Here is a 23,064-nt window from a genome sequence, read left to right as displayed (position 1 = left end):
TTTGATGCTTTTAGGAATTTATGGATCGAAAATCTAATGTGCCAATCCTTCAAAATTGATTACATAGGGTTGTTGATCGTATTGTTGATCCCGTTGACTCAAGGTTAACTTTCAATCAACATGTTTCGAAACATTCTTGAATGTTGAAGTTAGTATTATTAGATACCTAACAGAGCCTAATGAGCGTACCTTGATCAGTGTGTCATCCTGAAAGATGCATCTTGATTCGTGTGCAAGTGGCACCTTACTAAGATTTACGTGCTTATTATGCTTCTAGGAGAGAGTTGATAATGTGTGATTGCTAGTATATGATGATGAATTAATAAATCTATTAGAATTTCAGTAGAACTAGTATGTATGAGTATTCAGTGTACTGTACTTCTTATGATTAGATCATACTTGGTTGATACGTGACACCATTAGAGGTATGTGTTCACTATGGAAATGAATGACATATGATGCATGATGTGTGAAAATGAGACTATACCATGTAGCAGTGTGGTACATAGATGGTCTTGCCTGGTTAATCATCATTGGAAGACCATACTATTAGTTGACACTCATGGTTTTGCCTATTTAATTTGCATTGGGAACCATGCGCATACTAGGCGTGACTTTGCTTGGTAAATCCGTATTGGGCTGCCTAGTGTTATTGGATATGGTCCTACTTTGTTAATATGTATTGGGGGGCCACACTATTAGTTTTATGCATATGGTTTTGCTTGGTAATCCGCATTGAGGGACCATACGCATTCTTGGGGTAGTTCTGTTGAGTTAGTCTGCAACCCTATATTCATTTGGATTCTGTTGAGTTGGTCTAGAATCACACTTCCCATTTGATTCCGTTGAGTTGGTTAGCAAACCTATATTCCTCTAGATTCCGTTGAGTTGGTTTAGAAATCCACTTCCAATTCGATTCCATTGAGTTGGTCTGGAATCTCACTTCCGATTTGATTTTGTTGAGTTGGTCTAGAACCCTATATTCCTTTGGATTCCATTGAGTTGGACCGGAATCCCACTTTAGATATGGTTCCATTGAGTTAGTTCGGAACCCTATATTCCTCTGAATTCCTTTGAGTTGGTCCAGAATTCCACTTCTCGGTTCCATTGAATTGGTCTAAAACCCTATATTCCTATGGATTTTGTTGAGTTGGTACGAGATCCTACTTCTGTTATGTTGAGTAGTCTAAAATCTATTGATTTATACATTTAGTTCCATTGAGTGATTCTGGAACTCTAAGTTTTCCTGCTAGATAAGGCCATGATAAATTTTGGAAGTCATTATAAATATAAGATGTTTTGGGGCTTAACAAAAGGATGCACTACGAATGGCTTGATCCCGTCATAGGATACGTAGGCAACCGAACCTAAAGGTTAGTTGCAGCGATGCAATAAAAGGAATTTATTAGTACTACGCAATCTAGCTCATAAATTTAGTCACGTTTCAAGATTAAATTTTCAGAATATGACAATTATTTGTTGTATCGCTACAATTACTGTCCTGTCGTCACATGTCAATCTTGAACTTATATTAGAATCGGGGCGTGAAAAATTATTTCTTTTACATATCCTTTTTTATAATTAAATGATTCTTCTCTTTTCATGAAAATTTAAAAATCTGCTAAACGAAATAGCAACATGTTCATAGGTAATTCTTTTGTTGATTCCTAATTGTGTACAAGTAGCATAATTGGCTTAGTTTTGGCTCTCAATTTTCGGGAGTCCTTGTATTAATGAGAAGTCAGATAATAACAATGACTGAAATTGAGGCAAAATTTTTTATGTAACTTGTTTATCATTATGTGTCAATCTCTCACACACCACATGATTGAAATTGGAGCAAAATAATTACCATTAATTTAATACCCTATTATGTTCTATCTCCCAAATCACATGATTAGACCATGTAATACGTGAAATAAACACATATTGATAACCGTCGATTACATGAGAGAATCTCTCTAAAAGTGGAAGGTTTGGAATGATTGTTTTGCATGGATCCAATGCACACCTCTTTCACTTGGTGTTACTTAATTTTGGTCACGCTTTCATTCTTTATGTTCCTATTAGTATGATTCTATTTCTAACAGATTTGAGCTATGAACCAACCATATGAAGCCATATAATAAAACCCAGGCTTGGACGTTTCTTAGTCAACAAGTCTCTGCCCAAATGCAAGTCAAAATATGCTTCATAAATATGCCACATAATACTAATCCCACCTACTCAAAAACCCCATTTTTTCCACATAGTTCGTTAAGGTAGTTGATCTCCAAAAACCAACTCCAAATATTCACGTTTCCTTCTTCCCTCCACTTCTCCTTAATCCCTTATAAATTCTGTCACCCTTCTCACTTACAAACACAACTCACGATTCACAATTCACCATAAAGTTGTACACATTTCCAGCTCCTACGGATCCACAAATTTCCTTCCAATTTCGACACAAAATATCAGAGACAATGGAGATTTTCATGCCGTTCCCCCGTCTAGTTATGGCAATGGCAGTGGCTCTGATCCTGGCTCTGCCAGTCTCCGCCCAAGTCAGTTCCCCTTGCACCGCCAACATGATTTCTAGCTTTTCCCCTTGCATGAGTTATCTCACTAATAGCAGCGCCAATGGTACATCACCAACCGCCGCCTGCTGCAATTCGCTAAAATCCGTCACAAGTACTAGCAGGGACTGTGTGTGCCTCCTTGTGACTGGAAACGTTCCCTTCCAGCTGCCAATCAACCGGACTCTAGCCCTCTCTCTTCCTCGTGCCTGCAACATCCCCGGTGTCCCTCTCCAATGCCAAGGTTAATTTAAAACTCTTGTAATTTTGACATGCTTTTTCAGTATTATCAACATGTTTAATTATGTGTAATTTTCTATATGACCACTAACATGAACATACGATGCTTATGCAGCCGCTGGTGCACCCAGTCCTGCTCCAGGTACCATTTAGTCTGACGGTTTGTAATTTTAGGTTAATATTGCCTTGTCAGTCAGTCGGACATGTTACGATATTGTTTGAGATTGACAATGTAATATCATAACAATGTTGGACCGTCTGACAAGTGAACATTTTCGTATATTGTACGGTTGTTAGTAGGTGAACTAATGCTGTGTAATTGAATTTGGCAGGCTCCCTGTCGCCAACTCTTTCTCCTGGAGCTTCACCATCTGCTCCAACAGGTATTTTCTTAAATAAGTACATTTTCGAAGAAGCTTTGTAATGTTAAAGCGCTCAAATTGGTGACGGTTCTTAATATTGATATGCCTCGCAACATGCTTTCTGTTGAGCAGCTTCCTCTGTCCCAGAACCCACCTCATCAGCTGAGTCACCGGAATCCGACAACACACAAGGTTTAACTCCACCATCTACAACAGGGGGCTCTGCAGCTCCAACTGCAACTACTGGGAGCCGCCCGGTTCTGACTCCATCAGCTGCCACGCCCTCTTACTCGCCTTCTCTTCTGCTATTGGCATCCGGCGTTCTAGCTTTCAAGTTTTTCTAGGCTGATTATTTTATGTTCATCTCTATACATATTCTTTCGTACATTGTTGTATGAGTGTGAGTGTGATTCTTGTTTTTTGCTACTTCAGATCATTGTAAGCCATGTATTGGTGATTATTTATTGTATTTGTGAAAAAGATATTTGTTTCGTTTCATTTGGGGTCCCTTCAAAAATTCAGTTTCAGTAAATTACTTCGAGACTCATGAACGGATGACATAATTTTTTCTGTTTTCGTGTGAGAGGTTGCATCGATCACTCACTACTCACTCCGCCCTAAATGAAAGAATGTTAAGATGCAATTGATTCCAACGTTCTTGAAGTTCTGTGTGGAGAGAAGAGTGAAGTGCTTGATGAAATGAGTCATAACTCATATGGTTATCGCTTGTCCGTAATGAAAAATGATTTCGGTTTCTTTCTGTTGAACTCTAAGTAGATGGATTCGAAGTTCGAATCTGTAACCATGTGGTTATCTGTAAATTTGAGAATTTGTAAGCATTTATATAAAAGCTGGGGAACAAGCATTGTATTAAGCTTTAATGAATTCTCCATTTCCTTCGCTACAATAAATTGGTGAATATTGTAATTTTTCGAATAATGATTAGTTTGATACTTCTATCAATTTCTTGTTGAGCAATGTTAAAAAAGATCGTGTTATTGCATATATGTCAGTCGGCCAAGACAGTGTGCTCGGCTCATGAACTGGAAGTCAATTCCTTTTAATATATTGAAGTTGTTTAGCTACACAGTTTGTTAAAAGAAAAATTCTAAATGCCGCCAAAAGGCTAAGCTTGGGCAGTTATAGATCACGCTCTCTTCGTTATTAACTGCCTACTCACTCAATCCCAATTCACACAAACCAGAAAAGGGCACTTCTGGAATTATCAGAATTCCTCTGTTTCCCGCCATTTCTCTCAAACTCTCAAGCATGATGACCACCACTGCTGCTCCTCCTCCTCTCATGGCCATCCTCCTAGCCTTGACGCTCGTCATTCTCGGCTTGGAATCAGCAGAACCGCCGCCGTCTCCGCCACCTAGTTGCGCCGACGAGCTCGTGAGATTCTCGCCTTGCCTGCCGTACGTGTCGTCTCCGCCAAACAACCTCTCCGACTCACCCCCACCCAAGTGCTGCGACGCGTTCTCGCTGTCGATGGAGTCCGGCGGCGCGCTCTGCCTCTGTTACCTGGTCCAGGATCCTCCGATGCTGGGGTTTCCAGTGAACGGGAGTCGCGTTCTGTCTCTGTCTTCCACTTGCCCTCTCAGAGACATTTCCACAAACGCAAGTGCACAATCTTTGGAGTCTCTCTGCTCAGGTTCTTCAATTTTCTTGAACATTTTCTTCTGCCCAAATTAGGATTCTATATATCGATTCAGAAATTACCAAACTTATTTTAATTCTTGACGCCATGAATGTGAATTTTAAAGAAATTTTGGTTCTCAAATTCCAATTTTGTTGCGTAACTGCAACAGGATCACCAGAACTCCCTCCTCTCGGCAGCTCAACAATTTCAGTGATTTCAAGTCCTCCTCCTTCAGGTAGTTTTAGTCCCGCTCACCCCATGATTTTCTTGGATTTTTTTTTTGGTCAGAGATGTGATGCAGAAACCTTTGATTTAGCAAGAGCCCTAAAAATCCCATTTTTACTATTATTTTGCAGGTTTTGATTCTGTGGACAATGCTTCATCTCCTCTCATGAGCTTAGCACCAGAACCAGCATACAATTCAAGCATTCCGCGGGGAAACAGATTGCCAACTCCGCCAAGCTCAGCGGTAGAACCTGCAAGGATTTCAGCTGCAATGAAGCAAGTGTACGTGAGCAACTCTTGGATTCTACCTGCCCTTGTGAGCTTTCTTGTTCAGATATTCATCTGATGCTTCCTACATTCATTGAGACTTTACGTGAAAACTTCAACGCCCTTTCGGCATTTCATGTACTGACTTGATCAAGAAACTTGTGCAGTTACCCTGTCACATTGGCATTCATGAAAAATTGTACATTCACATATAAATTTTGAGATGACAACCTGTGTTAGTTGAGTAATGAAGTGTACTGAAATTCACCCACTCTCATTTAAGTTTCATCTGCTCAACTTATAAAATCAACTTTTGTCATTCCCGCATACGAACAAATTGTAGTTCTACTTGAAATTGGCATCACAAATCCTGCTCAAATAGTTCTAGCTAGCCTCTAGGATTCATAGTAAAGGGCGACCCCAAAGCCAACAAAACTCTCTGCTTGAGTGTCGGGAGAATGTCCATCATCCATAGTCTTATCCTTGCTTTGCAAAGAATTTGTTTTCACTAAGTAGTAAATAATTCGTAGCCAGACGGCCCGGAACTGGTCATTTTGTCAAAAGGAAAAGTAAATAAATGATAACAAATAACCAGTCATTACAAATGAAACTCACTTTTAAAAGACCATTTCTCCTTCCAAAATACAAGTATTCCAGCAGCATTCACATCACAAGTTCAAAGAAGAAGAGAGCTACTGTGAGCATTTTCGATAGGTTCTGGAGGGGCATCAGATTCACTTACTAGAGCAAAGGAAAATTTAGCCAACAAAAGTTTAAAAGTATAATAAACACAAGTCAGGTGATGCTTTTAAATGATCAATCATGCAGCAGCAACACCGGCATCCCTGATGGACTCTCGCCATGCATATTCCCTTGCCCCGTCCTTGTCAACAATCTTGATCACAAAGTTTGGGGGAGCCACCACCAGCCTTGACCGGATCTCAATGATGCACTTGTCGACCAAGTCAATTGCTTCCTCCACGGACATGCCACTGTGGTAGTGCCTGTCCATCAGTGAGAGTGCGAAGTACGACCCATATCCAAAGGCTCCCTTCTCAACCTTGTGAAGAGTGGCAATGTAATCGATGTAGTAAAGGGATGCCCCAGCCTCCTTGTCAAAACCAGCCATCAAGATGTTCACCATGTATGGATTCTGCAAAATCAAATTTTTAAAAACCAGAAAAGAAAGAAAATATCAACTATCAACTATTTAACTCTATCTACTAATACAATCTCATCCCAGCATCTATCACTCATTCATAATAACTGAATTCTCTCTGAAGGTAAAGTCAAAAACATCCCTCTAAGGATAAACTTAGCCGTTTTCTTCTTGATGAACAACAAAATAAATTAATTGTACATGAAAATTCCAAGTGGACTTTGAACCGGACAAAGAAAATGGATAACTATGAATTGTTACAATTCACAAAATCAATAAAGCAAAGGTTTGCGACTCAATAAGGAAAATCATAGCACGATGTAATCACCCTTGAGATTTTAAGCACAACCCCCCTTGTTTATGAGGCTAGAGCCATGTCACTTTCAACCATACCCATGAGAAGTGAACTGGTAGTGCCTATAGCACCGGTAAAGCCTGCTTGAGGAACACAAGTTGATTACATAACTTTAGGAATATTACGTAAGCATATTCACTTTTTCCTGAATAATACTTTCGCCTAGGAACAGCCTAAAAAAAATAAGAAGCATACATAATTACTTGTAACATCCAGATTTGCCCTTAACATTCCAAGCGTTTGATGAAAAGGTATGAACATCCATGAGATAAAGTTCTAGAATGTAGATGCAACATTGTTTGAACTCATACGTAAGCAGTAATTCAAAAGGAGGTTTAATGTATAAAACATATGGGAAGAAGGATTGGTAGGATATTCTGCAGACTAATAGGGTTGGACTTGAAGGCAAGAAGTCACTAGAATTTTAGTATTGATTCTGGAATTTTAGTATTTTTTAGTATGCCTAATTAGATTCATAACTCTTGTCAACCCAGATTGTATCGTCATATAACTAGCATCTACAGAACCTACATGCATCACTACCAGATTATTTGACACACAAATTTTCAGTCCCTGATCACTTAACTTGGCAATATAACTTTAACTCGGTAAATTACCTCTTATGTGACTGTCAATTAAAGCATACCATTGCGAGATTTACTCAAGTTATAACTAAACCCCAATCAAACCAAAACAATGTGCACAAAATAAAACATTTACCCTATTCACATATTTAATCTTTTTTCGGCTTGAACCCGCATCATGTAGTTAATTTCCACATTGTTTCATTCTAACTAAACCCCAATTACCATAACTCAACAAAAACCCTGAGAAAAAAAAAAATATAAGATTACTAACCTAAACACCAGATCCCTAATACTGGTAAAAAATCCAATCAACCAAACCATATACCCCAAAAGTTTATTTAACGTATCCAAGAAAAAGCCCATACCTTTCGCAAGGCAGTGGCGAGCTCACCGCGGGTGAAATTGGCAGCAGCAGCGGTGGTCAACGGAATCCCGTTCCGGAACTGGTACAATGCCACGTTCTTCTGTATGTATTCCGTGAACTGAACCCTAATTTCCCCAAAATATTCAAAAAAAAATCTGAATCAGGATTCAGATTCCAGAACACGATAATCGACAATCAAACAGAAACCCAGAAACGAAAATTAAAAAGAAAATATTTTGAACCTGTCGCCGGGCTCGCCGCTAGCAGCGACGAGCTTGTGGGAGTCGAGCACCATGATCTTGTCTTCGTTGGACTTGTGGACCAGTATGCTGTGCACGGCTGAAGTGTCCGCTGCCACGACAGCGAAGCCATCGCCTACCAAACCGAAGATGGACTCCATTGCTTGTTGATCTGCTGGCTTGTCGAGTTTCGATCTCTCTCTCTCTGGGTTTTCTGATTTCTTTGGAGCTGGGGTACACTGTATTCTCCTCTTGGGTTAAAAAATTTGGAGGTCATAGCAGTGGAGGCAACTTGAGCAACAAGTTCACTCATTCAGAGGCCATTATTGGGCCGGGCTCAAGTTTTAATCTATGTGTCCAAATCCGCTTATATGGGCCGGTATGCGGGCTAGCAAGGTTAGGAGTTTAATTATTTTCCTACGTTCATTTTACGTCATCTCTAATGAAGGTTAAGAGCTAAATGGCTCAAAAAATCAAACCCTCCGATTCTCTCTCTCTTAATTCTCTTAGTTTCCCCACTATTCCACAAAACCAAAACCATGTCTCTGTTGCTTCCTATCTCTTTCACCTCTTTCAAGCAAAACACCACACAATCACCCTCTCTCTCTCTCTCTCTCTCTCTCTCTCTCTCTCTCTCTCTCTCTCTCTATATATATATATATATATATATATTAAGGGAATTATTATTAGCACTCAAAAAATCTCATTCTACACTCCAAATTTTCTATATTAGGAAAGAAAAATACACTTGTGAGGAGTGTAGAATGAGATTTTTGGAATGTCAATAACATTTCCCATATATATATGTTTATGCATACACAGTTGCTATTGCAGCTGCTTTTGTATTGTATCTTATTCATTAGAAGAAATAGATAGGGAGAGTTTACTGGATCGATATGAAACATGTAAACCTATGAATACAAATCATGTGATTTTACTGGATCGATAGTTCTTACTGATAGTGTAATATGAGAGAACTATATATGATAGGCTGATAGCAGAACACTTTATAAGGTCGACTAATTATGATCAATATGCTTAATGATGATCCATTGATAATACAAATTATGTTGTCTCATTCATCTATAATCATGTTTATTACCCATAAACGTATAACAAAAAAGTACACAATTTCCTGAGGTGAATAGAAAAAGGGCCAGAAGCAAGTAAAAGAAAGCACAGAACTTGGCCGTTTCTAAATGCTTGGCGACAGCACAGCAACTAGAAAGAGGATTGGAAGAAGAACGAAGGAAGTGCATTTCAATTACATTGGTGCTACTTTGGTGTGTTTGTATAAGTAAAACACCAATGATAAGATCTGCCCTATATTAATGTAAAGTAAGCAATTTTAAACACTAATTGATGAAGATATATATTGTCTGATTCGCTCATCAACTAGAATTTATCTAGCATGCTACCAACACTCTATTTTCAAATGGCTTTTTAGTCAAAATGGTCTATAAGATTGGAATAACTCCTCACTTTAGTCCCAAGATTTAAAATTGATAGAAATGGTCCATAAGTTTGTCTACCATCAATCATTTTTGTCATTCCATGAAAAATCTCCATTAAATAAGAATCAAAATGACAAAAATACTCTCAATTTGTCACAAATCATTTTAGCCCATTATTTATTAAATTAAGAGTATTTTTGTTATTTTAATTCTTATTTAATAGAATTTTTCATGAAAATACCAAAATGTTGGTGGTCGAAACTCAAGACCACTTCTATTGATTTCAAATCTAATGAACCAAAGTTAGGATTTATGCAAATCTCATGGATCAATTTTGCTAAAAAACCTTTTCAAATTTAAATTTTTTCACCCTCTATTTCCCAAACTGCCCTTAAACCTCGGAGTAGCTATAAACCTTACAAGGAGGACCCCTGATGGCTCTCCAATCCAACATCCCACGTTATATTTCATTAATAAAAGAGGCCAATACAAGGTTTAATACAAATGAAGAACATGACCCATAGAAAGATACTTGAAAACAAAAATCTGAAACTACATAACATGATAATTCCAGATTTCGCAAAAAACTGAGAGACCAAAAATACGTAACACGGCCAAATACTACAACATCCACCTCGTATTAATCTTTGATGAAAGAATTAGATTCCATCCGGATCCCATTTTTCAAGAATTCATTCATCATGTATCGTGCTGTCAGAAATTATTTGACTTTTTTTATTTAAAATTAAACACAAATAGTATCTAACGAAAACTGACCAAACGATGTGCAATAAACAGCTAAGATGTGGGAATCTCTAAGATCCCCACAAAGTGAATCCAAGGATCCTCTTCCTTTGATGAAAACCAACACTACAGAACATGAGCCGTCACTCTTATTTTTATGGTAGTTTATGAGCTAGTCACATTTATTTATTTAGCATTTTTTTTTTTTAAATAAGAGGCTCACACTTCACTACATGAGCCTAGCTAATTGAAAACCCTAGCTCAGCATACTAGTACCGGTGCTCTACATACATTTGGATTGCGTCAAAGTGGATACTTTAATTACTATCACTGCTTAGTCTTGAATTGAAGCCAGTCAGGTGAGGAATGGTTTCTTCCTTCTTCGCTCTTCTGGGTTGACAGTGGCACGAAATACGATTGCTTCTGATTGCTCAATAACTGTTCCATCTCTTTCCCAAATGTCAGCTGCTTGGCCTCACTCTCCATCATTTTCATTATGTTGTCCTCTTGGCCTGCATGTTTAACGTACAAGCAGAGTACATACATGGGACTTTTTGAAAAGTTAACCCTTTCTTTAGAACATTGTATAAGGCCTTGTTTAATTTGGTGGCATATTGGATTGGACCAAATAAACCACTAAATTCAATATATGTTGATTCAAAACGCAGCTATCAACTTTTCGAACCTTGTTCAAGTTGAAGGTAGGAAATGAATTAAATAGAACGGAACCTTGGACAAGATTGAAATTAAGTTGACAACCATTTATCGCTCAACATGCATTGAATCTAGTAAAATACTACCAGCCAAACGAGGCGTAAAGACTTGTAGCCACTTTTTTCCAAGATTTAGGTATATAATCGCTCGAAGCATCCATGTCTCGGGGGTGCTCGAAAACCCCGGTTAAAATTCTAACAGTTGAAAAAATGGGCCCAAAGTGTATAAGATTTAAAAACTTTGGCTATTTTCAAAAAGCATTATACACACTCACACCCAAGTAATGCTGTGTCTGAATCGACTCGTTTACCTGCAAGGAAGTTCCTAATGTTGTTTGGGGCATTGATTCCGAATCCCACAATTCTCAGATTCTGATTTTGGTTGTTGCTCTCATCATTGTCTTGGGAAACAAAAACAACAGGACGACCTGCTGGAACCACAAAGACATCACCGAGTGATAGTTTTCCACTCACCTTGGTGTACATTCCACTCTGTTCACCCTGGTCTTCTTGGTACTCAATCTCTTCTTCACTCCCTGGGAGTGTGAACTGTGGGGATGCCATTTCAAACCATCCCGTTCCACTTACCACCATCATCAAATACGTTGCTTTGGAATTGTAGTGTGGCACCATCATAGTTTCCTGCAAAAATAATTCATAGAATTTTAATTTCACTACTGCTATTTATACGCACAAACTTGACACATTGTTGACACACTTTTCCTTAGTGTATCTCATATGTCCTCAAGGATAACCAACGAGGACAAATACACAAAATTCCCTGATAAGATCTGTAAACTGTTCTAACAAAAATTAGAAGTGGTAATTTGGGCACTAAATTTGGACACTATAATTTAGGTACCGAGTTGAGACACTGGTCCAAGGTACCGAAAAATATTTTCAATAAAAACTCTAAATTAATGATGACATCATATGCGTATATAAATTTCAAATTCTTGTGGATTTTTTTTTTTTTTTTAATTTTGCTTTACCGAGTTGATCTCAACGATAACGACTGAGACATTCACGTCTAGAAGCTGGTTGAACTCCTGAGGGGAAGCCTCATAGAACTTGCCATAGTTATTGGAATGAAAAGGCTTCTGGCTTTGCAGGTTGAATTTTAAATCAGTGTCCTCAGATGACCACCAAGGGACTAGTTTGCGCCACCATGATGGATCTTGTTTACTCAATGCCTTGAGTTGCTCTTTTGAGGCTTTTATGATCATTCCCTCCGGCCTCTGCTGTCCTAAGGCCTTCTCTAGCTGCTCTCTTGGAGTCTAATCATAATCAAACGTTTATATATTAATTGGAACTAACAAATTAGTATGAATCAAATTTCGAATTCAAATAAAAAGGAAATTAGAAAACCAGAAAACGGTCATGATCACTGTGAGAATTGATCATTCTATATTACATTAAAGGCCGCTTCAAGAATGTCATTGCTGAAAACGCTGTAGTATGACTCGACATCATCCAAAATGCTATAGTCTTCTCGATCGCGAATTTTATAACCACCAGGGAAGAATTCCTGCCGCCAATATACATAGCAGTTACTGTTACAATTTTTTTCTTCCTAAACGAGAATAGAACAAAATTTAAATTTAAATTTCTGTGTAAAAACTTTAAATTTGATTTGGTTTTCTAACTAGCTAGCTTAGAAATTCAAAAAAGGAGGGGGAAAAAAACAAAACGAAGGGATGTGCATGATTTGATATTACCTCAAATAGGTCAGGTATGTTGACTGGCCGAATGAGCTGTACGAGGCTAAGATGTTCACTACTATGATCGTTAATTAAGTACGTGGTAGCCCCACCTGGAACTCTAATCACATCTCCTTCTTCAATCTTGAAGGACTCTTTCTTGTTCTTCACCACAAAAGTAAGAGTACCCTTTCCTAAATGCGATTCCAAAACAATTAAACAAAACAAAAGCCAGACGTATACTTGATAAATTTATTACAGTGAATGATATATCAATGTGGTATATATCATCTCCCTACCATTACTCGTGGATTATTAATCCATATATTTGGGCGGACCACATGTTTAATATTTTATGAGTTCATGCGTAATATTTTATCTTCATATTGAAACCTATTCAAGTTAATCCAAAATAGTTGAACAATGCTTCCTCATTCGTAGGCCTTCTGCAGTGGTTTTGGTGAATTTGACATTTATATATAAATCAGACACTGTGAACTTGACACATATTTGAGTTTTAAATGTTAAATATGAGACTCGTTTACGGTTTCTTTATTTTATTTTATGAGTAGTTACATCTTTCTCTCTCTTATCCTTTGTTGTATAGGCATCATATTTAGTATGAGTTGAATATATTGAACTAAAAATTAATAGTAGCTTTATAGCATTCAGAATGTTCAGCTCACTGTTAGGATTTTGATTCATAGATTATTTTTTTGACTTAATGCTAGCGATACCACTTATTTAGATTACATTGGTATACCATGTGATTGTGGCAAATCTATTAATTGACATGAACAAGTCACTTACCACATCAAATAATACACTAATACGATATAAAAATGTGACCTCTCTTGTCATTGCGTATTAATATCGAGCAAATGCCAAAACAATATTATGTCGCATTATACCACAATAATTGTGTAGATCATACGATATATAGAAGAACTCACCGGCGGAAACAACAAAGGCTGATTCAGCATCAATGTGGTAAGGGAGAACAAAAGTTCCAGGCGCAGTTAGAAATAAGGCCAAGCGGTAGTTTTTAATTCTGCCGCGAAGGAATGGAGAGAGCCTGGTAAGGCTGTTAAGGACAACATAGCCACCTTCTTCAGCCCCAAACCGATTCAATAACGTAGATTTAGGGAAGTAGTAAGGGTTGGGATTACTAGTCGGCTTCTCATCCTGATCTTCTCCGCCTTGTTCCTTTTGGCATTGTTTCTCTAATTGCCCGTCTAATCGCTCTCGACACGCCGCTTCACACTCTTCAGTATCCTCACTGGTTTGGCAACTTTGCCAGCAATAAAAGTATTCCGTTCGAGGATCTTCTTCCTGACGGGATTTTAGCGAGTTACGGAAAATGCCTCTGCAAATTGACTGCTGGCATTCCTGATCATGATCATTGACTGAGGAGGAGGCTAGGAAAAGAGTTGAAATTAGGAGCAAGAACAAAGGGAACTGCCTAGCTCTGAGGATCGACATGGTTGCTACTTGCTCTAGCACATATGACGTCGAAAGAGCGTTCATCAAGTGCATATAAGAGAGGCTGAGCATGCATGCATATTTGTACATTTGGCTATGCACATTACATGCAAGGCGACTAGTGTCCTAACTATCTGACGAAAGTGATTGGCGTGTGACACCTCTTGATCCTCACGTGAGAGAGAGTAGATGAATTTACAGTAGTATTTAATTTGTAGAGGGCTGTTGGCATATAAGAGCAGCTCCAGCGTATGAAGGTCCCTTAATGAATAGTAATTATCTTTAATGAACAATAATTGATTTTTGTATCTCCACCTCTAACAAAATAATTTTATTTGTAATTTCAAATAAGATTTTTAATCGTTCTCGTTGTGCTACGTGTCATTATTCGAAAAGACAATTTTTGGTGACAGATTTCGATAAGATTTTTATCCAGTACCGTCGTGTCACGTGTCGTTATCTTTTCAAAATTGTTGAGGATAGATTTCCGATAAGATTTTTAACCAATCACATCGCGCCACGTGTCACGATCTGTTTACAATCTTTGAGGATAGATTTCAATCAGATTTTTTAATGAATGATGGCATGCCACGTGGCATTATTTACAACCTAATCCTTTCTTTTTCCTCCATTTAACCCACCATCCATCCTAAGAAATTACACACTAAAATCAAAATCTCTATTATTATTCATAGTTTCTACTTCCTTTTTACAATCTCTTCGTCAAGGATGTTGTGGGAAATCGATGAGCAAGAGAAAGAATTGTTTAAGAAAGAGGAAGAAATGTTCAATCTCCAGGTAGGGGAAAATGAGATGGAAGAGGAAGAGGATGAGAAGCATAAAAGGAAAGATGATGAAGTAAGATGCCAAAGAGCCTCACATTCTCATCTAGTCATCCAAGCTATGGCTCAGATGTCCAGGCCCAACCATTCCGCAAATATTGATAGAAGCAGGCAACAACAAGGTACGAATCTCTTGGACAATTATTTTGTCCATAACAGTGCATTCCCTGATATGTACTTTAGACGTCATTTTAGAATGGAACGACATTTGTTCAACAAAATCATGATTGATGTTTGCAACCATGATTCTTACTTTGTGCAAAAGAAGGATGCTTTTGGTGTTATGGGTCTCCTTCCTGAGCAAAAAATTACTGATGTCTTGCAGATGCTTGCATATAGAGCATCTGCAGACCAAGTGGATGAGACAGCGAGGATGGGGAAATCAATCATTCTTGAGTCCCTAATGAAGTTTTGGAGACCTACTGAGATGGACTTACAAAGGCTTCTGAAGAAAGATAAGATGCGAGGTTTTTCTGGGATGATTAGCAGCATCGACTGTATGCATTGGACCTGGAAAAATTGTCCAAGTGCATGGCAAAGAGCTTATAGGGACAGAAAATGAGCAAAAAGTATCATTTGGAGGCATGGCATCATTTGATACATGGATTTGACACACTTTTTTTTGGTGTTCCGGGAGCTCAAAATGACCTCAATGTCTTTGCCCAATCCCCAGTGTTTAATGATGTCCTGGAAGGAAAAGCACCAAGAGTCACGTATTGGGTCAACGGACATAAGTACCACAGGTTATACTACCTAGCAGACGGAATTTACCCAAGGTGGACATCGTTTGTCAAAACAGTGCCACGTTCGCAAAGTGCAAAGGAAAAACACTTTGCAAGCTGTCAATAGGGGTGTAGGAAAGATTGGAGCGTTGTTTTGGTATCCTCCAAGCTCGTTGGGTGATTGTCAGGGGTGCTACCAGATTTAGAGTCGCTTCGATCCATCATGATGATGTGCATCATTCTTCACAACATGATTGTGGAAGATGAGTATGATTATGATGCCGTTGATGAATATGAGCCAGACACAATGAACAATTTCAGAACATAAATATATTGTGCTCATGATGCCACCGAAAAACCCGTGCAACACAAGCCATTACAAAAGGATGGATGTTACAATGAAAGGCTCGTTCAACGATATACTTCACTTCAGGACTCATACATTCACAATACCCGGCAAATTGACTTGATAAAGCACTAGTGGGAATTGAAACAAGCTCAAGAAACTTAAGTTCATTTAGTGTGTTTGTTTTTATTTGATGTGTTTATTTAATTTTATTTGGTGTTTTTCTTAAGTTCATTTCGTGAGTTTTTTTTTTTTTTTGGTGTGTTTGTAATTTTATTTGGTATGTTTATGTAATTTTATTTAGTGTGTTTATATCCTTTGAATAAAGATTCTCTTAGTTTAAATAAAGTACCAAAATAAATAAATATACTCTTAGTTTAAATAAAGTACTAAATTCAATAAATAAGAAATTACAACTCATAGTGATTGAAAAATTATGGGCTCCGATTAAAAACAAATTCCCTAGTCCCTCGTGAATGGAAAATCATCACCTAACCAATTTGTGGTGCTAGGACCATCTTCTCTTGTGGTGCTAGAACCATCTCCTCTTGCTCTCGCTTCTCTTGCACGCCTCCTTCTCATGACGTCATCTTTCTCTGAATTCCAAAAATATTTAGAATTTAGAGACATCACCTCTATAGGCTCCTTCATAATGTCACGATCTTGTTGAGCTCTTCTTTCTTCTTTAAGTTCTTCCCTTTCTTGCCTAAGTAGCTCTTTTTCTCTCTCATTAGCTTGAAATAATCTCTCAGCAGCTGCAGCTTTTGCCTCATCTCTAACCTTATTAGCCTCAAATTTAGCCATTTCCGACGCCAAAGTCAATTCACCTTGCCGAGCAAGTTCTTCCATATATTTTTCATAATCATTCTTGGAAGCACTCCCTTTTTCTCTTTGAAGCCTTCTTACCTTAAGGTCTAATTGGATAACGGGTCGACCCCAACCCTTGTTCAGGGGTCGCTTCCAGCACTTGTTCTGTGTCGCTTTTATGAACATGCGAGTCATGATCGGACGTAAAGTGTAGAAGTGTGCTGTTCATGACAACTTCTGGACTGACAGGCACAACTCTGAATTTAGGACAATCTTTGACAATATTCCAATATCCCCATCGGGTGAATGATTTGTTTTTTTTTTTTGGCATTATACCAAGCTTGTTCTTGAAGTGTCTACATAATGCGGGATAAGAAATAATTATAATCAAAGTAGCTAATGTAAATTTGGGTATAGTACAAACAAATAAATAATATATTGTTACTTGATCCTCGAAATTTTCCCCACTTCGAATATTACTACTAGCTTATGCCAAGGCATTTCTCCAATGAGTAAATGATTGGCTGAGTATTCTCCAACAATTGGACATAATTTATCCGCCACTAATTAAATGATGTGTTGGATATAATTTATCCGACAAGATTTTTCTAATATTCCCCACCTAAAGCTAATATTGTAGTAGTGCTAGAATATTTGGGATTATTTTAGGCTCCACTTTGAATCATAATTGATTGTTTAATGTTTCATTAAATTGATGACAATACGAGTATGAGACCCTTATATGTATTAACTACACTAAGAAAGAATCAAAGCAATAAGGAATGTAGGAAAATGAAGAACTTGAGAGAGAAACAATTGAGAGGGAGAAAGGGTAAGTTGTATGAATTATATTTCAGACTTAATGAATTGGATCCTTACAATTATAAAGTTTTTATACACACATATATCTAGCTTAAAGCTTCCTTCTTAGACTTCTAACAGACTAACTAATCTTTGTAACAATTTAACAGCTTTAGTATGACATGGCATCCTCACTAACTAACCAATGATGAGATGTCATTTATTGATAATAAACATCCCTCTCAAGGAGCAAGATTTTCTTCCCTCCTTTTTCCATCATCTTCCGTCCCCTCATCCCACACTCCTATTTTTGTCTTATTGTCTCATATAAAAATCAATATAAGATGTTGACGTGGCTTCATAATAATCGTTCAAGTAGGAGGGGAGGGAAGGATAGAATCCTTCTCCCAATCTCGACTGGGGTTTCCAATTTGAGATTGCATGAGTGCTTTGAGAAATGCAAAACTATGAAGTCCTTACTATCCGTATACTCCTAGCCCTGCCGCCTATCATCAATTAATCCTCTATGGCTGCAAGCATTGAAAAGTACTCAAGAACGGTGCAATTTCATACTCGTCGATCACCTTCCTAAAGACGTTCAGCCCCTCAAAGTGATGTCTACATCTCTGTAGCTACTACAAACCAAATATAAATTTGCACAGCTAGCTTGAAGGCATTTTAAACCACAAAAAAAATGTACATATCCAACTGGTGCAAAATAAAACCCTGTATCATCCTTTCAATCACACATTACTTTTGCACATAATAGCTTGAAGCATTTTGGTCGTAAGACTTCAACTCTAGGATACCATGAATGCTAAACAAATGCGCAGTAAAAGACATGAAAGCTGTAGAATTGTATAAGCTCAGCTCAATGAATGTATGTTGAGTGAGTTTTCCACGTTAATTGATAGCCATTACAAGATGAGTTTGTTACAAGTATGATAAATACAAAATAATCAAAAAGATTTTACCGAAACAACTGTTTGTATTTCAAAGTTATGGAGATAACTCAGATAAGGATGGACTCTTTTGTCGAGACTGCAGTGGATGAGTTTGATATTCATTCAAACTTCGGTTGTGAAGAATTGGGTGGGAGCCTTGGTTATGAAACGGGCTAACGTGGAACTCTTGCTAGGGTTTGTTGATGTGGTAAACTGCTCAGGAAATTGATTTGTACATTCATCGTTTCTTTATTTTTTTACTTTTGTATTAAATAAATAAAGAGAGCTACTAGACCCACTCCACAATCCTATTTCCCCACCCCACTCAAAAGGTAAAAATGAAAAACACTCTTTTCCCATCCACTGATATTCCTGAACTATCCCTTACAAAGAAAATTAGCAACCGCCACACATCCACCCACTCAATAGTAAGCAACCCCCTTTTCACTATCAACCAACTATATCTCTAATTTAATCAAGACTATGAGGATGAGCAACATCCTCGATTGACCTCGTAGTTGATCTCTACAATTACAACTCAAGTAGAGGACTAATCGTGGAAGAGGGGTATCAAAACCACATCAATTAGATGAACTAAGCACAGTTCCACACGGATTGCCGAAACTATAAATGGGTATGAGAGAAAAAGAAAAGGAGTAAGTTTTCTTAAGGTAATTGTAATGGGTCTATGGTGTTTGATGAAGATTTTGAATGGATGGGAAAGAATTGACATAAGAGATGAGGAAAACAGTGGATTCAACTTGGTTGGTGCAATGTGCGGTGTTTTCAATTTACTGGGCTCATGTTTTTGTTCCTTCTAATTTTCAGAATTTAATACAAAAATAAAAGAATAAAATAGTTAAAGATGGCCTTATAAGTCATTTGCAAAAGGTTAGAGTTGTTATTAAAAGTATCATTAAAAAGTGGGGGGAGAAATAGTGTTTGTGGGCAGGTGTATCATCTCCTTTATTTTATTAAAAGATGGGTAGAAAAATAGGACAATCGAATGGGGTTAGTAGCACTCTAAATAAAAAAGAATCGTTCTTTCTTCACTTTTCTCTTTCTAATTTTTGGACCAAATAAATAAAAAAGAATCAAACGGACAGAAAAACGAATTAAAAAAATAGAAGAGTTGTGAAAATCACTACCCAAACGCTATCTGCTTTTAAACTTTAAGGCCTGTTTCACAAAAGCTGACACACCCCGAACGAGGTCAGGGCATGCTGGCCGTCACGTGAAAGTGACGTAACCATGTGCACAGTGTGGAAGCAATTAATATAGTAATAGAAGGAGTACGAATAAATAAAAGCTAGTTTACATAAAGTAATAAAAACAAGTGCTAGCGTAAGTGAGACGCTAAGTTCAGAGCCAAAACGCCTAAAGCAGTCCAAAAGGAAAAGATGCGACGATAATACACCCGAAGGTGGCCCTACGCTGGTGATCGTCGGTCAGAAATGCCGGGAAAGCCCTCTGGGAAACCACCAAACTTGCTAGCTAGTTAGAACCTGGAGGGGCGCAAAACAAAAGCGTGAGTGGGCAAAAACAAAGCTTTTCGAAAACCATTTAGCAAAATAAGTTCTAACCCCTCGCTGTAAAACCTGTATACTTCCCAGAAAATAGATATATGTATATACACCAATCATGCTCAAGAATATGCTATGCCAAAACCTCAAAATGAAATGCAAGTGCTCAGGTATAAACCATATCAACAACATATAACTGGCAGCCAGAGTCACCTAAAGTGACCTGTACGGCTGAATCTAGAGCTCAAATCTCAATCACAATAACTAAACCTGCCCACGAGTCGGAACCACCTAAAGTGGTATGTACGACAGGCCTGGGTGTAATACATATGAACGCTCTAGTGCTACGATCACGTGAAGGCTGTGCGAATAATCGCCGGTCACCTACGAGTCGGAACCACCTAAAGTGGTCTGTATGACAGGACTGTGCACCTAACTTGGATCCAAGCTGAGCGTGTGGTGCGGGAGGTGTGTTAGCTACATTGTAATGTTTGGAAATTGAAAGAAAATCAAGAAGAAAGCTGAAGAGAAGAAAGATCAACACAGAGAGTTTTACAGAGAGATAGATTTAGAGAGAGAAATATGCTTTTGTATTGATTGATAGAATGAAGGTTACACAACTGTTTTTATAAGGGAGAGCCTAACTACTCTAACCAACTTACTAACTGTATTGCTAACTTGTATACTTAATACTCCCCCTCAATCTCAACTGGGGAAACCCAGTTTGAGATTGGAAGAACATCTACAATCACTGAACACAATGTTGAACCATCTGCAATCTTGCAACCCCACACCAAAGTCTCATGAGCAACTCTTTTGACACACCAAATTCCTTATCGAAAACCTTGGTCCCGCCAGCCACAGCCACTTCCAAAGCAGCAACCCTCTCTGTGAACTTATCAACCTAGGCTATGATTCTAGCAATTGCATGAGAATCTTTTGACATCACATTGCTTTTGCCTTCAACCTGTCCATCATTGTTTAGCATCTCTTTGCTATTAACTCCAACTTCTCCAGCATGGATTGGCATCACTAAACTGCGCTATTTCATATTGGTTCTTTACAAAGAACTTTAGCCCCACAAAAAATTCAATATTCATCTGCCTCTCGCAGGAGTTTCAATCGAAGAACAGCCTCTTATAAAATTGTAACACACCCTCAGGCCGGTTATAACAACTTCTTGCGGGATTACCCTTCGTGGGATTTACCGTCAACAACTTCATTTAACATTGGCTTCGGCCTTTAAACAGAAAAGTAACAAACTATAGTGTGGCATCGGCCTTAACTATAGCACCACGGGATCGCCCTTTGTGGATTTTACCAAAATACAACTACTCTTAACAGTGGCATCGGCCTTCACAATTTCAACAACAGAAAATCAACATCTATGTAGGATTACCCTTTGTGGGATTGACCTACTTACATCACGGAATTACCCTTCGTGGGATTTACCGTTTACAACTTCATCAAACTTCATCGTATAACCGGACTTACTGTAGATTCATGCTAACAATTGAGTTGGTTAGACTCAACATTATAGGCTGTAATAAGGAAAATACTGCACCACTCCTCAGTTAGCTGCTGAACAATCTTCTTAGACATTACAGTTCTGAATTTTGACACAAACCACAATCGGAACAACCACAAAATTGTACATACCAGAATGCAAGAATTCACACGCATTTTTCCAAATATATCAAGAGTTGCAGAAAGATCAAACCCAATAACCTTGCAGACCATCAGTGAAGCAGAGATAGAATTGGACACCACCATACAAATTGCACAATCCATCAATAACCAATATTCTTGAATCCAAATATCACAAACATAGAAATTAAGCAGAAGTGGCTAAAAAACTTAACCTTCTCGAAAATTCTGAGCTTGGCATTTCGTCAAACACTTGGGCTGCACATAGGTTTTAAACATTCTTCCATACCAGAGAACAGAGCACAGATCAAAATCCCAGAAAATAGAATTCAGAAAGCTGCACCACCAAGATGAATGAAGAAGCAAATAATCAATAGTGCAAAGAAAGCAAACTTTATTCTCAGTCACATCTTGTTTTCAAGCACCAAGAAATCAAAAGACCGACGGTGGAGCGAGATCTTTCAACTTTGGCCAAAAAACATGTATAAGCTGAGTATACAAACATTGCAGCATGTATGTTCCCTTAGTTTTCGTATTCCAGTATTCCCCAGCGAAAGCCCTCTCGGTTCCCTTTTTACGAGTAATGTAAAACTGTTCCTCTGTGAGTTTCTCCTTCCATTCTTGATCACTTACAGATTTGTAATCACCAACACCTGTCCCTTGAGCTCTGTCTGGGGAAGAAGCAGATGAACCCATTACACGACGAACATAGGAGAAAAGCCTCTGGGGTTTGACCAAAGATCGGGAACCCAAAATTAATTTCTTGGATTTCAAGCCAGATACGAACTGGGTTTTGGGGGAAATGCGAGCAGCTTTTGTGGGTAAGCTCGAACAAAAACTAGAAGACGCCATTGACGACCTTGAAATTGAGCCCTCTTATACCTTTCAAAGGTCCTGCAACAACCGAATGCGAGCAGATGTCACATGTCACCATCCTCTGATTATTTGAGCTTGATTCTACAATCTCGAACCATGATTGCGGAGGTTCTCTCACAACCCAACGAAGTCAAGAAGTCGAGAATCTGACCCCTACAACTCCGGCTTTGACCAAATCCTTGACGTCATCGACAACCTACTCGCCGCCAAACGCCAAAACCCATCTGACTGGTACACCGGTCTTAAAAAAATCTCGACCCAAATCCGCAAACCCAACTCTCATCCAAACCCAGTTCAAGAAACTCAGGACTGAGTTCGCAAACCCAGCAAGAACTGGAAAAAAAAAAAAATCAAAAGCAAAATCTACCCAAAAATTTGGAAAGAAAATAAGCTAGAAATAGAGGGAAATTAATGAGAAATGGAACCACCAGAATCAATGGCGTGAGCCTGGTGGCTCTGATACCATGT

At 38.3% G+C, this 23,064-nt stretch overlaps 4 protein-coding genes across 4 annotated transcripts; 2 read left to right on the top strand and 2 right to left on the bottom strand.

Annotated features, from left to right (window-relative positions):
- The first annotated feature begins 2,368 nt into the window (after positions 1–2,368).
- On the top strand, positions 2,369–3,655 carry LOC103937647 (non-specific lipid transfer protein GPI-anchored 20). The gene is made up of 4 exons (XM_009347597.3): positions 2,369–2,799; positions 2,911–2,937; positions 3,128–3,178; positions 3,290–3,655. The coding sequence occupies exons 1-4, from the start codon at positions 2,463–2,465 to the stop codon at positions 3,499–3,501; spliced, it is 627 nt and encodes a 208-aa protein (XP_009345872.2). The 5' UTR covers positions 2,369–2,462; the 3' UTR covers positions 3,502–3,655.
- Positions 3,656–4,210: 555 nt separating this feature from the next.
- LOC103937660 (non-specific lipid transfer protein GPI-anchored 25-like) lies at positions 4,211–5,710 on the top strand. The gene is made up of 3 exons (XM_009347610.2): positions 4,211–4,811; positions 4,969–5,034; positions 5,156–5,710. Exons 1-3 carry the CDS (start codon positions 4,427–4,429, stop codon positions 5,368–5,370), a joined length of 666 nt encoding a protein of 221 aa, XP_009345885.2. The 5' UTR covers positions 4,211–4,426; the 3' UTR covers positions 5,371–5,710.
- Positions 5,711–5,843: 133 nt separating this feature from the next.
- LOC103959243 (proteasome subunit beta type-2-B) lies at positions 5,844–8,261 on the bottom strand. Its single transcript, XM_009371594.2, has 3 exons — positions 7,999–8,261; positions 7,758–7,881; positions 5,844–6,444 (listed from the first exon to the last, which is right to left on the bottom strand). Exons 1-3 carry the CDS (start codon positions 8,154–8,156, stop codon positions 6,112–6,114), a joined length of 615 nt encoding a protein of 204 aa, XP_009369869.2. The 5' UTR covers positions 8,157–8,261; the 3' UTR covers positions 5,844–6,111.
- A 2,080-nt stretch (positions 8,262–10,341) lies between these two features.
- Positions 10,342–22,572, bottom strand: LOC103959262 (vicilin Jug r 2.0101). The gene is made up of 7 exons (XM_048584244.1): positions 22,224–22,572; positions 13,560–14,024; positions 12,625–12,800; positions 12,321–12,479; positions 11,899–12,183; positions 11,218–11,548; positions 10,342–10,705 (listed from the first exon to the last, which is right to left on the bottom strand). The coding sequence occupies exons 1-7, from the start codon at positions 22,570–22,572 to the stop codon at positions 10,521–10,523; spliced, it is 1,950 nt and encodes a 649-aa protein (XP_048440201.1). The 3' UTR covers positions 10,342–10,520.
- Between the last annotated feature and the right edge of the window lie 492 nt (positions 22,573–23,064).

This window comes from the organism of the source record quoted next, unplaced genomic scaffold (assembly GCF_019419815.1).
Source record: "Pyrus x bretschneideri cultivar Hongxiangsu unplaced genomic scaffold, Pyrus_bretschneideri_v1 Contig21, whole genome shotgun sequence".
Lineage (NCBI taxonomy): Eukaryota > Viridiplantae > Streptophyta > Magnoliopsida > Rosales > Rosaceae > Pyrus > Pyrus x bretschneideri.
The sequence above is the reverse complement of the archived record's forward strand: the minus strand, read 5'-3'. Positions and strand labels throughout refer to the sequence as shown.